At 40.7% G+C, this 15898-nt stretch overlaps 1 protein-coding gene across 1 annotated transcript in view; it reads right to left on the bottom strand.

Moving 5' to 3' along the window:
• SLC25A29 (solute carrier family 25 member 29) overlaps positions 1–15484 on the bottom strand; it is a 42338-nt gene extending 26854 nt beyond the window's left edge. The window contains exon 1 of the mRNA XM_063440104.1: positions 15297–15484. Coding sequence (XP_063296174.1) covers positions 15297–15324 — 28 coding nt within the window. The 5' untranslated portion in view covers positions 15325–15484. The remainder of the gene's footprint in view (positions 1–15296) is intronic.
• Between the last annotated feature and the right edge of the window lie 414 nt (positions 15485–15898).

Below are 15898 nucleotides of genomic sequence, written 5' to 3'. Positions count from 1 at the left end.
AGCCCTGAAGGATAATCTCCCAGCACACACTGCACATTAGAGGGAGCTCTAGAATCTCCCAGATTACCGTGCACATGACTGGGGTATCTGTAATATCCCAATACACACTGCACATTACGGGGGGCTTTCCAATATCCCAGTACACACTGCACATTACTGGGGGGCTCAGTAATATCCCAGTACATACTGCACATTACTGGCGGCTCTGTAATATCCCAGTACACCCTGCACATTACTGGGGGCTCTAATATCCCAGTACACCCTGCACATTACTGGGGGCTCTGTAATTCCTCATATACTGCACATACCAGTTGCCTACACTCATTAAGTTTTTCTTTACTGTATATCTTTTTCCCACCCTCCGTTGTCCGAGTTTGGAGTTATACTTCACAAAAGCATTTGATGAGCTTGTCTCAACTTGTCAACCAATGCAGCTCCTTTGGCTTAAAACTCTCAATATTCTCAGCCAGATTCAGCAGGATGATAGCAGTCTATCACCGCATGAATAATTAAAATTGACAGGGTAGCCAGTAGCGTTGGCCTGTCACTGTAAGATGGGCCTGGAGCTTTAACTCCACTTGCCCCAATGCCAACCTGGCCTTGTGAAGGGCAAATTAGACTTGTATTGTGCCGCTACAGTGAGCATGTATTAGCTTATAGGGTGATTAATTCCCAGACTCATTGTTAGTCTCTTTTCAAGCATAACGACAGCTCTGTGATGGAAAATACGAAATAGAGAAACAGCTGTTTTATTGGCATTATATGGACTTGTCTTGTGTCATTAAAAAAAAAGTCCTCTCACTTATTAGCCTTAATAAAATGTCATGTTTTCGATTTTATTATTATTAAATCCTCACTTCCCCCATGCAAATAAGGAACAGGCACAGGTGAAAGTGTTTACCATTTCCATAACAGCAAAGGAATGCACAATCTGTCTTTCGCAAACGTGTAAAAACCTGCACTTAGGCAGATCTATTAACATATTTGCATACACATTTTCTAATATTTAAAACCATGTCCAACTATGACCTACATTTAAAAAAAAAAAAGGAAAAAAAAAAAAAAACACACAACCTTGCTAAAAGGAACAGGAATGGCAGGGACATAGGGAGGTCCAGAGTATGAAATTAAATTTTTTTTTGTACCCTAAATACCTTCCTGGCTTTGGGTAGAACACGTCCAGGGATGCAGTCCCAAAGTCTCTAGTGTGAGGAACAGGTTTTGAAGTGGTTTAATGGAGGATGAAAGAATGGGTTTCGGGATACACAGTTCCACATGGTCAATTTGAAGGGACGGAGAGGGTTAAAGGTCAGGACAGAGTCACACAGTGTCTCTTGAGAGGTAGTTGTTAGGGGAAGGGGGGGGGGGGGGAGGGAAGAGCGTGCAAAATAGAGGACATTGTCATAGTACACTTGGAATTCAAAGTGATTTTCTAATTTTACGGTCTAAAATTAGTCAAAACTAAAATATGTACTCCTATTGACTTTGAGACTTTTTGTGGAGATAGATATAGATATATTCCAGAAAGGTAGCTGAACTCACAGAATTTAAAAAGTCAACATTTTATTAGAAAATATTTAAAATAAGATCAACGTTTCAGTCCTATGTATAGGACTCTCTTCAGGATCTCTATCTATCTCTTTACTAGTATGAGGGAAGGGGATCCCACACAGGTGTTTGAACAAGCAAACAGCGCACTAAGTGATCCATATTGTAGAGTTTGCATTAAAATTAAAATATGGCCAACTTGGGATTTCAAAGTTCTCATGTTAAGGTAAGAATTGCCAAAAAGGAAAATGTATCTAGCATTTTTTTTTTACATAGATACATCATCATGTAGGCTATGTATTCTCTACCAGTTGTACTGGACGAGTTCAAAGTTCATAGCTCTTTAAAACAATAAAAATACATTTACTACATGTAGCAGAAAGGTGAACTACACTCCATGTATCTATATCAAGAATATCATGGCATACCTCCCAAGGTTCCCTATAGAGAAGGAACAGTATCTATTTTGGGCCTAAATCCTCCGGTACCTCTTTTCTAGGAGCTCTGCCTGCAAGGGAGAAGCAGTTACGTCTGTCTCCAGCGTGCAGTGCGGGCTGATGGACGTAATTTATGCACAGAATTGACATTAGGCAGCCCAGAACAGATTTAAGTGTGCTGGGGGTGCAACTTGCCCCCAGCAAAAAAATTAAAATATCTCTGGACGTACAGTGTTTTAAGCTGAAACACTGCACCTCCAGACTCCTACCACCTTTACCACTTCAAAAAGCAGAAGTGTTCGTGGTGGTTAGAGTTAACACTTTAAATTGATTTTCCAAGATTTCCTCATTTTTATTGGGGATGGTGATTGCAATGTTCCTTCACAAAGAATATTGTGTAATTTTACAGAATACCAATAGATGCTTTATACAGCTACAAGTTGCCACAGCTGAAATCAGATTTAAAGGGACACTGTAGACACCCAGATCACTTCTGCTAATTGAAGTGGCCTGGGTGCAATATCCCAGTCCCCCTTAGTCTTGCAATGTAAATCAACAGCCACTAGAGGCACTTGCGGCTTGCTAGTTGACTTTTGGTCACCTCATGCTAGACGTACGTGCGCTCTGCATGAGGATATCCAGCATCAGTTAAATCCCCATAGGAAAACAATGAAGCATTGCTTTCTTAGGGGAAGGGCCTAATGAACTTGCTGCGCTCGCCACGCACGCGCATTAGAGGGCCTCCCCCCATTGGATGACAATGAAGGAGGCGGAGCGCCAGAGGGAACTACAGTATAATGAATCCTTATAGAATTCCTTTAACTATAGCCAGTGTACCGGACATTTCTGGAAGCAGCATTTGACACCTCAAGGCACAGTAATTACAATGAAAACTTTTTTTTGCTTTTGTAAAAGCAAACAGTTTATTTTAATGTTGTTACTCTAACAGTAAACACCATTTATAAACTCTTAATGATAAAGTGATTCACATTCTTTAAAATACGATTTAGCAGTGTGAACATGTATTCTTGCCATACAGCTCTGCCATATGTGTTTATAGTAAAGGGAACCTAAAATATAAAAGTGTGTCAATGCCGTCATGTGACTGAGTCACATGACAAGACAGCAATTTGTTTTTCTTTAGAGTAGAGACCACACCGGTCTTTTCTTTGTACGGTGTAACAAAGCTCTGTAGCAGACTTGGACACATTAATTAAAAATACAATAACCCATCTGAAACAGGAACTGGATACAATTAGATACCGGGACGCAGGTTATATTTGGCAGAGATATCAGCTATCACATGATTGCCGCTTTGGAGAATTGAGGAGGACAAGTTGCAGGAGAGCTGCCTGCAATGAAGGGGTGTTTACATTGAATTTGCTTCCGTTTACGCATTTATTAAATCTATTGTTTGAACTGAAACTCCCTTGTTTCAACATTTCATTAAAAAGGAACTACTTTTGTCTGATTTTAAGTTTTAATTTATAAAATAGAGCCATAGAACAAAATAAAAGTAACTGACAGCAGATTTCAATGTGAGAGCCTGCTTGTAATTATTATTGCCATTTATATAGCGCCAACAGATTCCGTAACGCTTTACAGTATTATGAGAGGGGGGATTTAACTATAAATAGGACAATTACAAGTCAAATTACAGGAACGATAGGTTGAAGAGGGCCCTGCTCAAAACGAGCTTACATTCTATCATGGGTATCAGCTGTCCGTGGTATACAACCCTATTCTGCATTTTTACACGAGCACATGTAGGGTATGCTTATACCTTAAATCCTTAAATACCTACATTACTTTACAGGTTTTATTTAAAAATTAAATTACTGCTACTTTTATTTAATTGAATTTTTTTTTTTTTTTTTGCTCATTCACTTTCTTTACATTATTACAAATTCAGCTCCGTTTTTTTTTTTTATAGTTATACATATGACAAAACAGGGATAACTAGAGCTTTGAGAATAGGCGGTTCTTAAACAAAGTTAAGCCAATTTACCCACAACCCATCAGTCAAAAGAATTCTACAGTAGGCAACCTACATCATTAACAGAAGAAAACAAAACGGCAGCCCCCAGGTATTGAGATACAGCACACGGAAAAAAAGAGAATAAAAATAAAGGCAAGTGGAAATGGGGGGACTATAATTATTATGATACATGGGGCATAAGGAAAGAGAATGTGAGGGGGAACAAATGCCTGACAGGGCTACTTTAACCCCTTAAGGACCAAACTTCTGGAATAAAAGGGAATCATGACATGTCACATCTTTGCCAGATTCATGGTGGCACTGGTCGTTACAATGTCAATGCTAAGTTTGTGGTAATACTTAATTCTTTAATTGCTGGCAAGGTAATGCTCATGGATGTCATCCTTGTGTACATTTGAGGAAAAAAGGGAAAAAAAAAAAAAAATTCTTAATTTCTTAATAAAATGTTTCGTTTTTGAGGTAAATTTTCTCTAAGCACTTTATCTCCATATTGATAAAGGTAAATGTTCTGCATACTTTAACCACTTTTAAAGCAGTTTCAATCAGTAGCCACACATTTGTTTAATAACTGTAAATTGTACATTTTATATTACCCTTGATATGTCTGGTTTAGTATATTAGATTAGCTTTCAAAATGGACCATAGGAAGTACTTTTTAACTGACAAGTAATGTGATATTTTTTAGAGATATTTGCCTTATTAATTTACCTCTGCCTTGTACCTTTACCTACAATTTCTGCATAATTAGTCAGTCGCTCCCATCTCCACAAGTCAGCTTTCACCTCAAGTATAGAGCGTTGTATAGGACTTCAGTGAAAGTAAAGAAGTCAAAATATGTATTTATACTATGAAGTTTGAACCAGACAATGTTTTGACCTGTAAGTTCTTTTTTTTAAAGGAATAAACGTCAATTGTAACATGTGGTTTTAAAATAGTGGAGTTAAAAATAATAATTTAATAAGATAGTTTGAGGCTTTGCTCATTATACGCTTGCCCCACTAAATCTCTTGGAGAGGTGCCATGTTTGTGTGACTAGATCATTTGCACAACGGGTGTAGAACAATAGAAGCAAAATGTATTGGCCCCACAGCATTCGGGGAACATCTCAATACCTCCCATGTGTCCCTTTTTAGGAGAGGGAGAGTTCCTTTTTTGTTGGTGTGAGTGTATAACTGAGCTCCTCAGGAAGAATACCCAGAGTAATGTGTCTTTTTATACTACAATAAATGTGTTCAGAATTGTGGCTGTGTAAAAGGAACACTATAGTGAGAAGAATACAAACTTGCATTCCTGTCACTTTAGCTGTGAAAACCTATCAACCTGTCAGCTAAGTGAAAGGTGATTGTACTCATCTTTATTCCAGTGCCATATGGGTCTCCTTGTGGAGTCGCCACTCCACCTCCTTGGCTGACATCAACAAACTTGATGATTTCAGCCAATCCAATGTTTTCTAATGGGAAAGCATTGGGTAGCTATTGCGCATGCAAGGCAAAACACAAAGCCAATCAGCATCTCTTCATAGAGATTCATTGAATCAATTCATCTCTATGAGGAAAGTTCAGTGGCTCCATGCAGAATGTGGTGACACTGAATGTCAGTGCTGCACAACATTAACTCAGGAAGAAGCTCTAGTGGCCGTCTGAGGAATGGCCACTAGAGGCGTTACTAGGCAGCAATGTAAACACTGCCTTTTCTCTGAAAAGGTAGTGTTTTACATTAACCCCTTAAGGACACACGGCATGTGTGACATGTCATGATTCCCTTTTATTCCAGAAGTTTGGTCCTTAAGGGGTTAAAAAGCCTGCATGGACAGGCAATACACAACAGAACAACTACATTAAGCTGTAGTTGTTCAGGTGACTAAGTCTCCCTTTAGTAAGATACATTGACCTTGTTACACATTACATTTTAGTTGCATAATTGTGTATTAAGTCACCTCTACTTTCTAAGAATAGTCCTGCCCTTGGCCACACCCCCACTCACACCCCAAAAATGTAAGTGCCCTTCTCATTCCATTTGAAATGTTGGGCGGTATGCATCTTCCATCATCCTTTGACAGCATTAAGATAGTTGCTTAAATGCACACTATAGTCACCAGAACAACTACAGCTGATTGCATTTGTTCTGGTGAGTAGAATCATTACCTTCAGGCTTTTTGCAGTATACACTGTCTTTTTAGAAAGAAATGCAATGTTTACATTAAAGCCTAGTGATAACTCTACTGGCCACTCCTTAGATGGCTACTAGAGGTGCTTCCTGGGGTAGTGCTGCACACTGTGATTGCCATTCAGTTTCTCCGCCCTCTGCATGCAGACTCTGAACTTTCCTCATAGAGATGCATTGATTCAATTAATCTATATGAGGAGATGCTGATTGGCCAAGGCTGTGTTTGACTTGTGCTGGCTCTGCACCTTATCTGCCACCATGACAGTCTCAGCCAATCCTATGGGGAAGCACTTTGATTGGCTCAGACCACCACTTCTCATGAGGTCAGCAAACAGAGGCAATACACAGGCAAATCAGTGCAGAGCCAGGAGCTGCATACTTGAATACAAGTAATATTTTACTATATTTAGGGAAGCAAGAGAGGTCAGGGGGGCTAGATGGTGGTTTTAACACTATAGGGTCAGGAAGACAGGTTTGTGTTCCTGACCCTATAGTGCTCCTTTAAGTTAAGGGAGAAGTTAATTTTAGGCCCAAAGTGATTTGATGTCAAAAACAGATCTTTGTTCTCTTGTTCATAATTCCTAAGAGGAGAAGTACAATAGCCTTATAGAATATTTGTTTGGTGAAAGCTGAAGTAGATTAACACTTTTATTCTGTTTACAGTGACCTTGCACAGTTCATAAATACACAAGGGTGATATTATTCAACCCTCAATGTTACAATGTGTTAATGCAGTTTGTAAAATGGATATTTGAACAGATCCATTGAATGCTTGCCAGCAGAGACAGGATGTATAGCGGTTGACAGACCATAAGTTTCTCAAAAAATAAAAATAAATCCACAAAACAAAAAATTTAATCCATATAAAGTATTCCTCTACAGGTAGCATGAAAACAACATATCCAAAAGGACCAGTTATTAGAAATTAGACACAAACTTATTTAAAAAAAAAAAAAAGGTAAAATTTGTGGAGAATTTCCAACGGAATTTAGAAATTTTATAGCAAAATGGGATATATATATATTTTAATCAAACTGATCAAGTGTTCCCTCAACAACAATCTTTTTAGATCTGTTCCAAACCAAAGAGCATGCATCCCACTGACCAGGGTCATGTATTGCAGATGGCACTAAGGCAGGTCAAGAAGGTTAAAGCTGTCAAATTGTCATGGAAGTTGAATTGTACAACAGCTGAGGGCCTACCTTTTGGCCAACTCAGCTAAAATGCTGTAGGAGAAGTTTGAATGCAACCATTTGCTCTTGGCAACAACCATGTATGATGCACCTGCGGTATTACAAATAAAGTCAAAAGTGTCACACTAAAGATACGCCGGGTAAACATTCTATCTGATATTACTGGGGTCAACAACACAGAAGTGAAATTCTCAGATAAGTCTATTCACTGCGTGGCACCAATCCAAATTATTTGGCACTCAACTCCTCATCTATCAATGCAATAAATCACATTTATTTATACATATTGTAATGCACGTCATTTAAAATAATGACAGGTTAGACAACAGAATAACGTGAAGCACCATGTATAAAAGCTATATTGTATCGCACATGAGAGGTGAAAATGTTGGTTGTGTACTCACTGTCAGTTAGAGGGTTAATGCAATGTCAGGGACAGAAATTGAGCCACTTGCCCGGCAGCTGGTTCAGTGATGAATAGGGGCAATGAGGCCCCAACATTAAATGATCCAGGGGCCAACAAGCTAAGTGCAGATTGCCTGCACTGATCAGACAGATGTGAATTGGCGATGGGACAAAAAGGGTCAGTTTTCACAAACCAACTCGCTCTCATTTCATATGCAGAAACAGTGACTAGGTTTTATTTCATAACGTTTACAGACATCACATGGCATATCACCCCCTGCTCCTCTTGCATGACAATACGTGAGCAAATCGCACAGCAGGAGGGCAAGGAAATCGGAAAGAAAAGCATTAATCTGCCTGGATAATTATTCTATTTCTAAGCAAAGCATCCAAAATCTTTCAAAGATTGGCAGTTTGTAATTTGGATTATTAAACATGTTCTTTTATAACTGTACATCACGTGCTTTTCTGCACACGTAAAAAAAAATAAAAAATAAAAAGAAGCCATTTCATGTAAATGAAGCCTAATCCCATGATAAAAGGACAGGGTCCATGGGGGGATCTAGGGGCCGACCAGACTGCAATTTATTGTGCTTTGTCCTGGTTTGAACCTCTAAGATCCAGCCCAGAAAGACAGATTCTCTTCTGGACAGTTTTCAAATCTTATCTACCCCAGATTCTACAAAACCTAAAATGTATCTTACAAAAAGGGACAATCACTTTTCTATAGGTAATTAGATTGATCACATGAAGAAAATATTGGAAAAACAAACAAAACAAAAACACACACACACACACACACACACACACACCTAATCAAAACACAAAACCTGATGGTTTACTTGTTTAACAATTTACTATTCGTAAAGTTTTTAGTGAACAAAAAGATCATCATGCAAAAGGATGAGGGTTTTCCAAGGGGTGAACAAAGGACACAACACTTCCAAAAAAAATTAAATTGAATTTAATTTTTTTTTTTTGTAATAATCTTAATAGTGCATCAGAATTCACAGTTTAGTGAATGAGCCCCAAATATTTTGCCTAAAAATTGCTCATGTCCCTTTTTAGGAATATTAACCCATTGTAAAATGCATCATATTAGATTAGCATTTTTACGATTCTGTTTTAACATAAACACTCTGTTTTGTCACGGCTTATGCTGACAGAGTAGAAAAACAAGACATCGATAGGCCTTACTCCAAGACCTAAAATAACCTTAGCCATGTATGCAAAGAAATATGCAGAAGGTCTGCTCCATATGTCATTTGACGTATACTAGGCCTCCTGTGATTGGATCCTGTAGGGGTGTGTTTGAAACGTAAAAGGGATCTCCAAGCCACATGTCAAGGTTAGCACAGCATAAACAAAACAGGTTTGGGAACAATAGAAGGCTTATAATTCATTCATAACCAGCAAGGTGTAATAAAGAACTTAATGCAAATAAGATTTTATGTCCAGATTTATCCTTCTTTGGAATTTAGCAAAGTCTCTAAATAGCAATCTTTCATGCAGAAATTAAGAAAAAATTATAATTTTACTTAGAATATTTTTACTGCTATTTCTTATCAAACACCTGCAGATTTTACAGCTTCATTCCAAGCCACAGGGGAAGTACATAACAGTGATGGCTTGGCATGTTTTGAAACGACATTACCCATGATACTCAGCCAGCCTTTAGGTTAAGAATCAGTACAAATTAACATGCAAACACGGGTCAATTATAACGAAGACATGATACCAAAGAAAGAACAGAGGAAGACATACTTTTCTCAGAATACCAAAAAATCCATAAACCAAAACAACCTGCCGCGCCACAAAAAATCCCAAACCATTCAAGTTATAGAAATAAGAATAATCAAAATGACCAAATGTCACTAGAACAGGGATCGCTGGGCCCACAGAAGAGGAGTAAGTCCCCACTGGTTCTAGGCTTATATGTGTCTGAAATTGTTAGAATTGTCGTGTCGATTTAGATGTACATGAAGAGACAAGTGTATATTGGCTGAATTGACATGGCTGGGCATAGGGTAACTGAAGTACTCCTAAGAGTGATCTGCGTGGGGCATGCTGCTACTGTAGATAGATTTTGGAAGAGATGCCAAGGCAGTAATGTAGTCTCCACAGGTTAGATATTACTTTCCCTATACATACATACACTGAAAAGACATCCTTAAACTATGCACATTTACATTGGGAAATCTGATACTGACTGATGCAACGTGCACTTTGTCCACCTACACAAACTAGGAGGAGATGAAATTTTTTTTGCTGTATGACTTAAATGACTATTATGAAGGCTATTCACTAAACCACACATTTGTGTAGTACTCTAACCCATCTGTCAGCTCACCCACAAAGTGTTATGGGTGGTTAAACTGTATGCAATAGTCCACCATCTGCTACTATTTACAGTGAAAAGTGAGGGTCACTCAACATACAGAATTAATGCTTTATTTAACAGTTAGAGATGAGAAGTGGAGGCCATACGCTCTTAAGCACCTGTGGGTTTAATAAGGTATTGGAAATATATTCAGTTTGAATTTTGTAAAATGGACGCATCTCTCTTGGATTGTATGTTCCTGTGAACCAAACAACATGACTGACTTGACTTCTTAATCAACAGTTAGTATACAGAGCAGCAGAGGAGTCTATAGGATCGCATAAGAATTCCAGATTAAACGATACAACTCAACAATGTTTCTAAATACGTTCCGTGACCCTGTTGACCTGGTTTCCACTCCATCCCCCCACTTCCGTTTGGACCGGTGGGGGTCATACCGGTCCCACACTCACAACAGCGTTGATGTTGAGCTGACTACCTGCCACATAGACTACATGGCGGAGCGCACCTCTGTCCACAAGATGGCTGACAGACGCATACAACAAGGGCGCATGCAACAGCTGCCACACCAAGACCCAAGAGATTAAGTTGACAATTTTTTACAGAAAATGGAAGCACACTTCAACACCTTCTAGGCTAAGTTGGAAGCTAAGACATCGGCAACCCAGATGCAGCCTCCGGGCAGTGAACAGAGAAACGAGCAGCAGAATGGCGGAAGGCCTCAGGCACAATCGGCACATACTCACTCTGCTGACCTACCCGGGCCGAAAACCACCAAACATGCCTCCCACACTCACCCACCTGGGAAGTCAGCTCGACGTTGTCGGGCCCAACTGTCTGTCACCATCCCTAAGTGGGTGCTCCTCATTCGGCGAAAACCGTGCAACCGCGACTTGATGAGGCGGCGAACAGGCCTGTTGCGGAGCGGAGGGAGACAAGCTCTAGGACTGCTAGGCGGAAGCAGGAGAAGGAGAGGCATTGAAGAAATCCGGGAGGCCACAAAGTTTCCCGGTCACCACAACAGCCCTCACACTGCTGGGCTGGCGGAGTTACTCTACCCTGAGGGACTACCTCCGTATCGCAGCAAGACGCACCTGGTTGAACTGTGCATGCATGGCAGCATGTACCCAGTCTGGGATTGTGCTGACTCTCTGGTCCAGCTCACACATGTCCACATAGCAGGTTTAATTATCTGTTCGCCCCATTGCATTACCCTATGCCTTAACTAAACAACACCTCTTACTCCTTGGACATGTCTTATCAAGAGCCTAGTCTCCCATTACGTAGGGCTTAGGGCAACTGGGCTCTCATGGTATGTGCACCACTAGTTTATACAGGTTCTCGACACATCAGCGCACATCTAGGTATACTCAGATTGTACCCTCATCCCTGCTTCAAACCTAGATGTGACTGACACCTTGAGCACACATATTACGGTTTTGTTTTTCAACTCTTGTCCACACTCATGCTACGTTTAATGTTTATCATAAAACCCTTGGTTCATGTGTAAAACTACCCGAGATGTAATATTTTGATGCCTGTATTCACCAATGCCCATATCACTCTTTGTCTCTAATGATCACTATTTAGCGACCCACTCCTGTCTACATAAATTGTCTTCTTTATTCACTACACATGTGGCATTGATTCATTTGTTTATTTTTGTTATAAAAAAATAAATAAAATGTGCAAGTATCTCATGCCATGGCAATGTATTTTCATGTAAGTTAATGCAATGTTTGTTAACGCTGTTGTGACGCCACAAGCCTGTTTGTTCCTCTTTTCACAATAAAAATAAAGATTTTTTTTTCTTCTTTTTTTTTTAAACTACAATTCTGTACCTATGGGTTCATAAATGAAAAGCACTTTCATGCCAAGCCCAGATTTTCATTGGCGTTAGCATTGGAGGTGGATCAGTCAGTCATAAGCCTGTGTTTTCCACAACTAAATAACAATGCCCCGATAACTAATGTACAGAAACGCTTCCAGAGCTATTACAAAAAAATGTTGATACGGAAGAAATACAAAATGTCACTCTTCCAGTAGTCGACATATTTCAGCAAAAAAAAAAAACATCATTACACAATTGCTTTATGGTGGTCTCAAACCAATATAGACCTTCTCTGTCCAGTCTTGTTCCAGTTCAGAAGCATCTTCTGGTGAAGTCTTCAGATGGACCAGGGCTTTATCTCCACCAACCATTCCAAGCAATTCTAGGTCTTATATAGGATTTAGAATTAAAACGAAGACCCTTCATGATTAATTCTGATTTATACACCAATGAAAACTGGCGAATGACACCTACATTTCAGTTTGTTAGAGAGGCTGGATAATTATGGATGACCTCCCAAACCTAGCTATTCCGAATACACTTGCTAGAGATCATTGGTTTCCCATTAAGTGTTATCATTCTGGCAAAAATCCTGTTGCAAAATCCAAGATCAACAAAACAACTTTGCAATGTTTCCCAAAGCTCACGGCATCTAGAATCATCAATTCTACCAGCCCACACAATACACATAACTGACAAATACATGTGCCGCATTCTCAAGGGACTATCTCATCATTCCAACTCCAAGCATCGAGTCGACTCAAGAGATACACACATCACCAAAAAGTCAACGTGTCTACATACAGACACATATGCTGTGAAAAGGGAGGGGGTGGCCTAACATTTTGCCAAACCATATATTTCAAATATAAATAAGCATCAACGTCATTGTAATAAAATAATGACATGTTAGACCTGTTGGGAGAAAAAGAAAAAATGATCTTATTCTCTACCAAGGGTTCACCACTACCTCATTTATACTGTTGTACAGTTTGTATATCAGCATATACAAGTCAGAAAAACAAGCCACTTTATCAATCCAATGAAAGGGAGCACAGCCTGAGGCCTGAGCTGTCGTTATGACTCAGAGCAATGCAGAGAGGCCTGAATAGTTTCATTTTGAGAACAATGGGCTCCTTACCTACACAGTTTATTTATTTATTTGCACAATGAATGGATTCTTCAAGCTGTCCAAGGATCAGAGTAGATCTAGGCATAGGCCAACGTAATGGAAGTGGCTTAGCAACAGATTAACTCACGTGTCCTTTGAAGGGACTCTGTGATGCAGAAGATATGTTTATTTTAAATTTGATATAACTGGGATTGTGCAGGGTTGTTACAGAATTGCTTGGGGAAAAAAAATAGGTATAAAAAAACAAAACAAAACAAAAAATAAAAAAAAACCACCAAGAAAAACAACTAAAAAAGAAACCACAACAGATATAAAATTGACATTGTCACAAAGGCTTAGTGATGCATAAATACATTTACCCACTTACACTGGACTCTGCGAAGATGCATCATAGATTCAATTTGATAAGGAATATAAAATATATATATATATATATAATAATAATAATAAAAAAATAATAATGCAGTTTCCAGTTTAGGAAATAAACCACACTAAGGGAAAGGGATATGGATTATTTGCTTTATAACGCACATAGCCCAGTCTTGATTGAAGCTATAGGCTAGACTAGACTAGACTAGACTAGACTAGAATACCTAGCTATGCAGTATTCTTTGCACAGAGTACAGTTTGCTGCATTCTTTACACCGCATGCTGATCTGAGCTCACAGCTCCCCCACTGCAGCTATCTTAATCTCAAGAGGGCCAAGGTACAGGAGAATACCCAGGGAAGATACAAATAAACCCATTCACAATTACTGCACTTTTCAACCCTCTTAGCCTTCAGTGGGCAAAGTCCCCTCAGCACCCAGAACCTGCAGAAAAAGAATCTCTATGCTTTTGTCTTTCAGAGGAACAGGAAGCGATATTGCTAAATATTATTTATTACTGTGACATAGGGAAAGCAGTGAGTGGGCTCAGTGCCAGCCACCCTCCCAACCCAAAAAGCAAATCAACACCTTGACACTTAGTAAGGACCTGTTGCTTCCTCCCTCTTACTCATTCTTAGTGTTAAACGCCATGGCACGCTCTCTATATAGAGTGGCAAAGGCTGGCACATACAGCATGGGCACAGTCACCATCAGAACTTCGCTTTAAACTGCTTGGCATAGACTCCCACCACACAGTATACAATTAGCATGATTGGCACCGGTCTTCATATTGAGAGGCACAGACTGACTCCATATAGTGGTGGCACTAATCATTGATAATGCACCTTATATTGAGGACACAAATTGACTCCCTATAGTGTGATACAGAAGTTGACACTGGTATCTTTTTATATTAAGTTTGACAGGTTACCTCGATATAGTGGCAGGTACTCATCACAGAAACACTATTAAATCACAGATTACCTCCATATAGTGGTGGTAGTCTCCTCCCAATGAGGGGCACTATCTGCCTCCATATTGTGATGGTACTCATTATTGGCACCCACCCATATACGGAGGATCAAACCTTGCATCACTCACTGGTATCCTTGGCACACTATAAAAGAGATAGTAGCCCACTCGTGTTATGATGCCAGACAGCCAGAGGCTTCACTTTGTGCATTGATGCCTGGATTATACATATTACCCCCCTTTCTAGTGTGATACCGGGCGACACACATTACCGGTTCTCAGTGTATTGTTGCCTGGGGCCCACAGATTACTCCCTCCCCCCAGTGTGATGCCAGGGGCCCACAGATTACTCCCTCCCCCCAGTGTGATGCCAGGGGCACACAGATTACCTCCTCCCCCAGTGTGATGCCAGGGGCACACAGCTTACCCCTCCTTCCAGTGTGATGCCAGGGGCACACAGATTACCCCCTCCCCCAGTGTGATGCCAGGGGCACACAGATTACCCCCTCCCCCAGTGTGATGCCAGGGGCACACAGATTACCCCCTCCCCCACTGTGATGCCAGGGACACACAGATTACCCCCTCCTTCCAGTGTGATGCCAGGGACACACAGATTACCCCCTCCCCCAGTGTGATGCCAGGGACACACAGATTACCCCCTCCTTCCAGTGTGATGCCAGGGACACACAGATTACCCCCTCCCCGCAGTATGATTCTAGGCTAGGGGCATACATGTTACCCCCTCCCCCAGTGTGATGCTAGGGCACACAGATTATTCCCTCTCTCATGGCTATGGAGGGCACACAGATTACCCCCTCCCCCCAGTGTGATGCCAGGGGCACACAGATTTACCCCTCTGTCATGGCTATGGAGGGCATGTCTAATCCCACCAGTCAGGTCTCACCTCCAGCACATCCTGCCAGGAAGTCCATCGCTATTCTCCAGAGATTGATAAATATAGAGCAGCCTGGATCTGGGGTCCTCTGAGCGCTGCAAGCCCCCCGCAGCTCCTGCTCCCCAGAGCTGCCAGTCAGTCAATGCACAGTAATCTCCAGCAGGCGAGGTCTGACTCCCCCCACCCCTCCTCCCTTGCCGGCTGTGTGGCTGTGTACTAATACCAGCCTTTCTATTCCAGACACCACCCAAGAAGGTGCAAATGCCCTAATTTAGGAGATACCTCCTGCCCAATGAGAGCAGAGGGACAGGACAACACCCCCAGACTCCACCTCCAGCCTCAGCTCTCACCAAGGAGTGTGTGAGTGAGTAAGACTGAGAGGAGGAGAGACATCTCAACATCATCTGTATCTACATCAACGAGGAAGCCAAGGTAGGGGGGTGAACACAGGGGAGGGGAGGTCCTGGGTGGTAGAATTTAGGAAAGAGTGGTGTGTGTGGGTTATGCATGTACAGATATATAATCCGCTTCTTATCAGACCAGGAGAATGGATGGCTGCAGATGTATTATTCCTGAAACAGAATACAGGGATTTCGTTGCTATGGAATAAG

This window comes from Pelobates fuscus, chromosome 13 (assembly GCF_036172605.1).
Source record: "Pelobates fuscus isolate aPelFus1 chromosome 13, aPelFus1.pri, whole genome shotgun sequence".
Taxonomy (NCBI): Eukaryota; Metazoa; Chordata; class Amphibia; order Anura; family Pelobatidae; genus Pelobates; species Pelobates fuscus.
The sequence above is the reverse complement of the archived record's forward strand: the minus strand, read 5'-3'. Positions and strand labels throughout refer to the sequence as shown.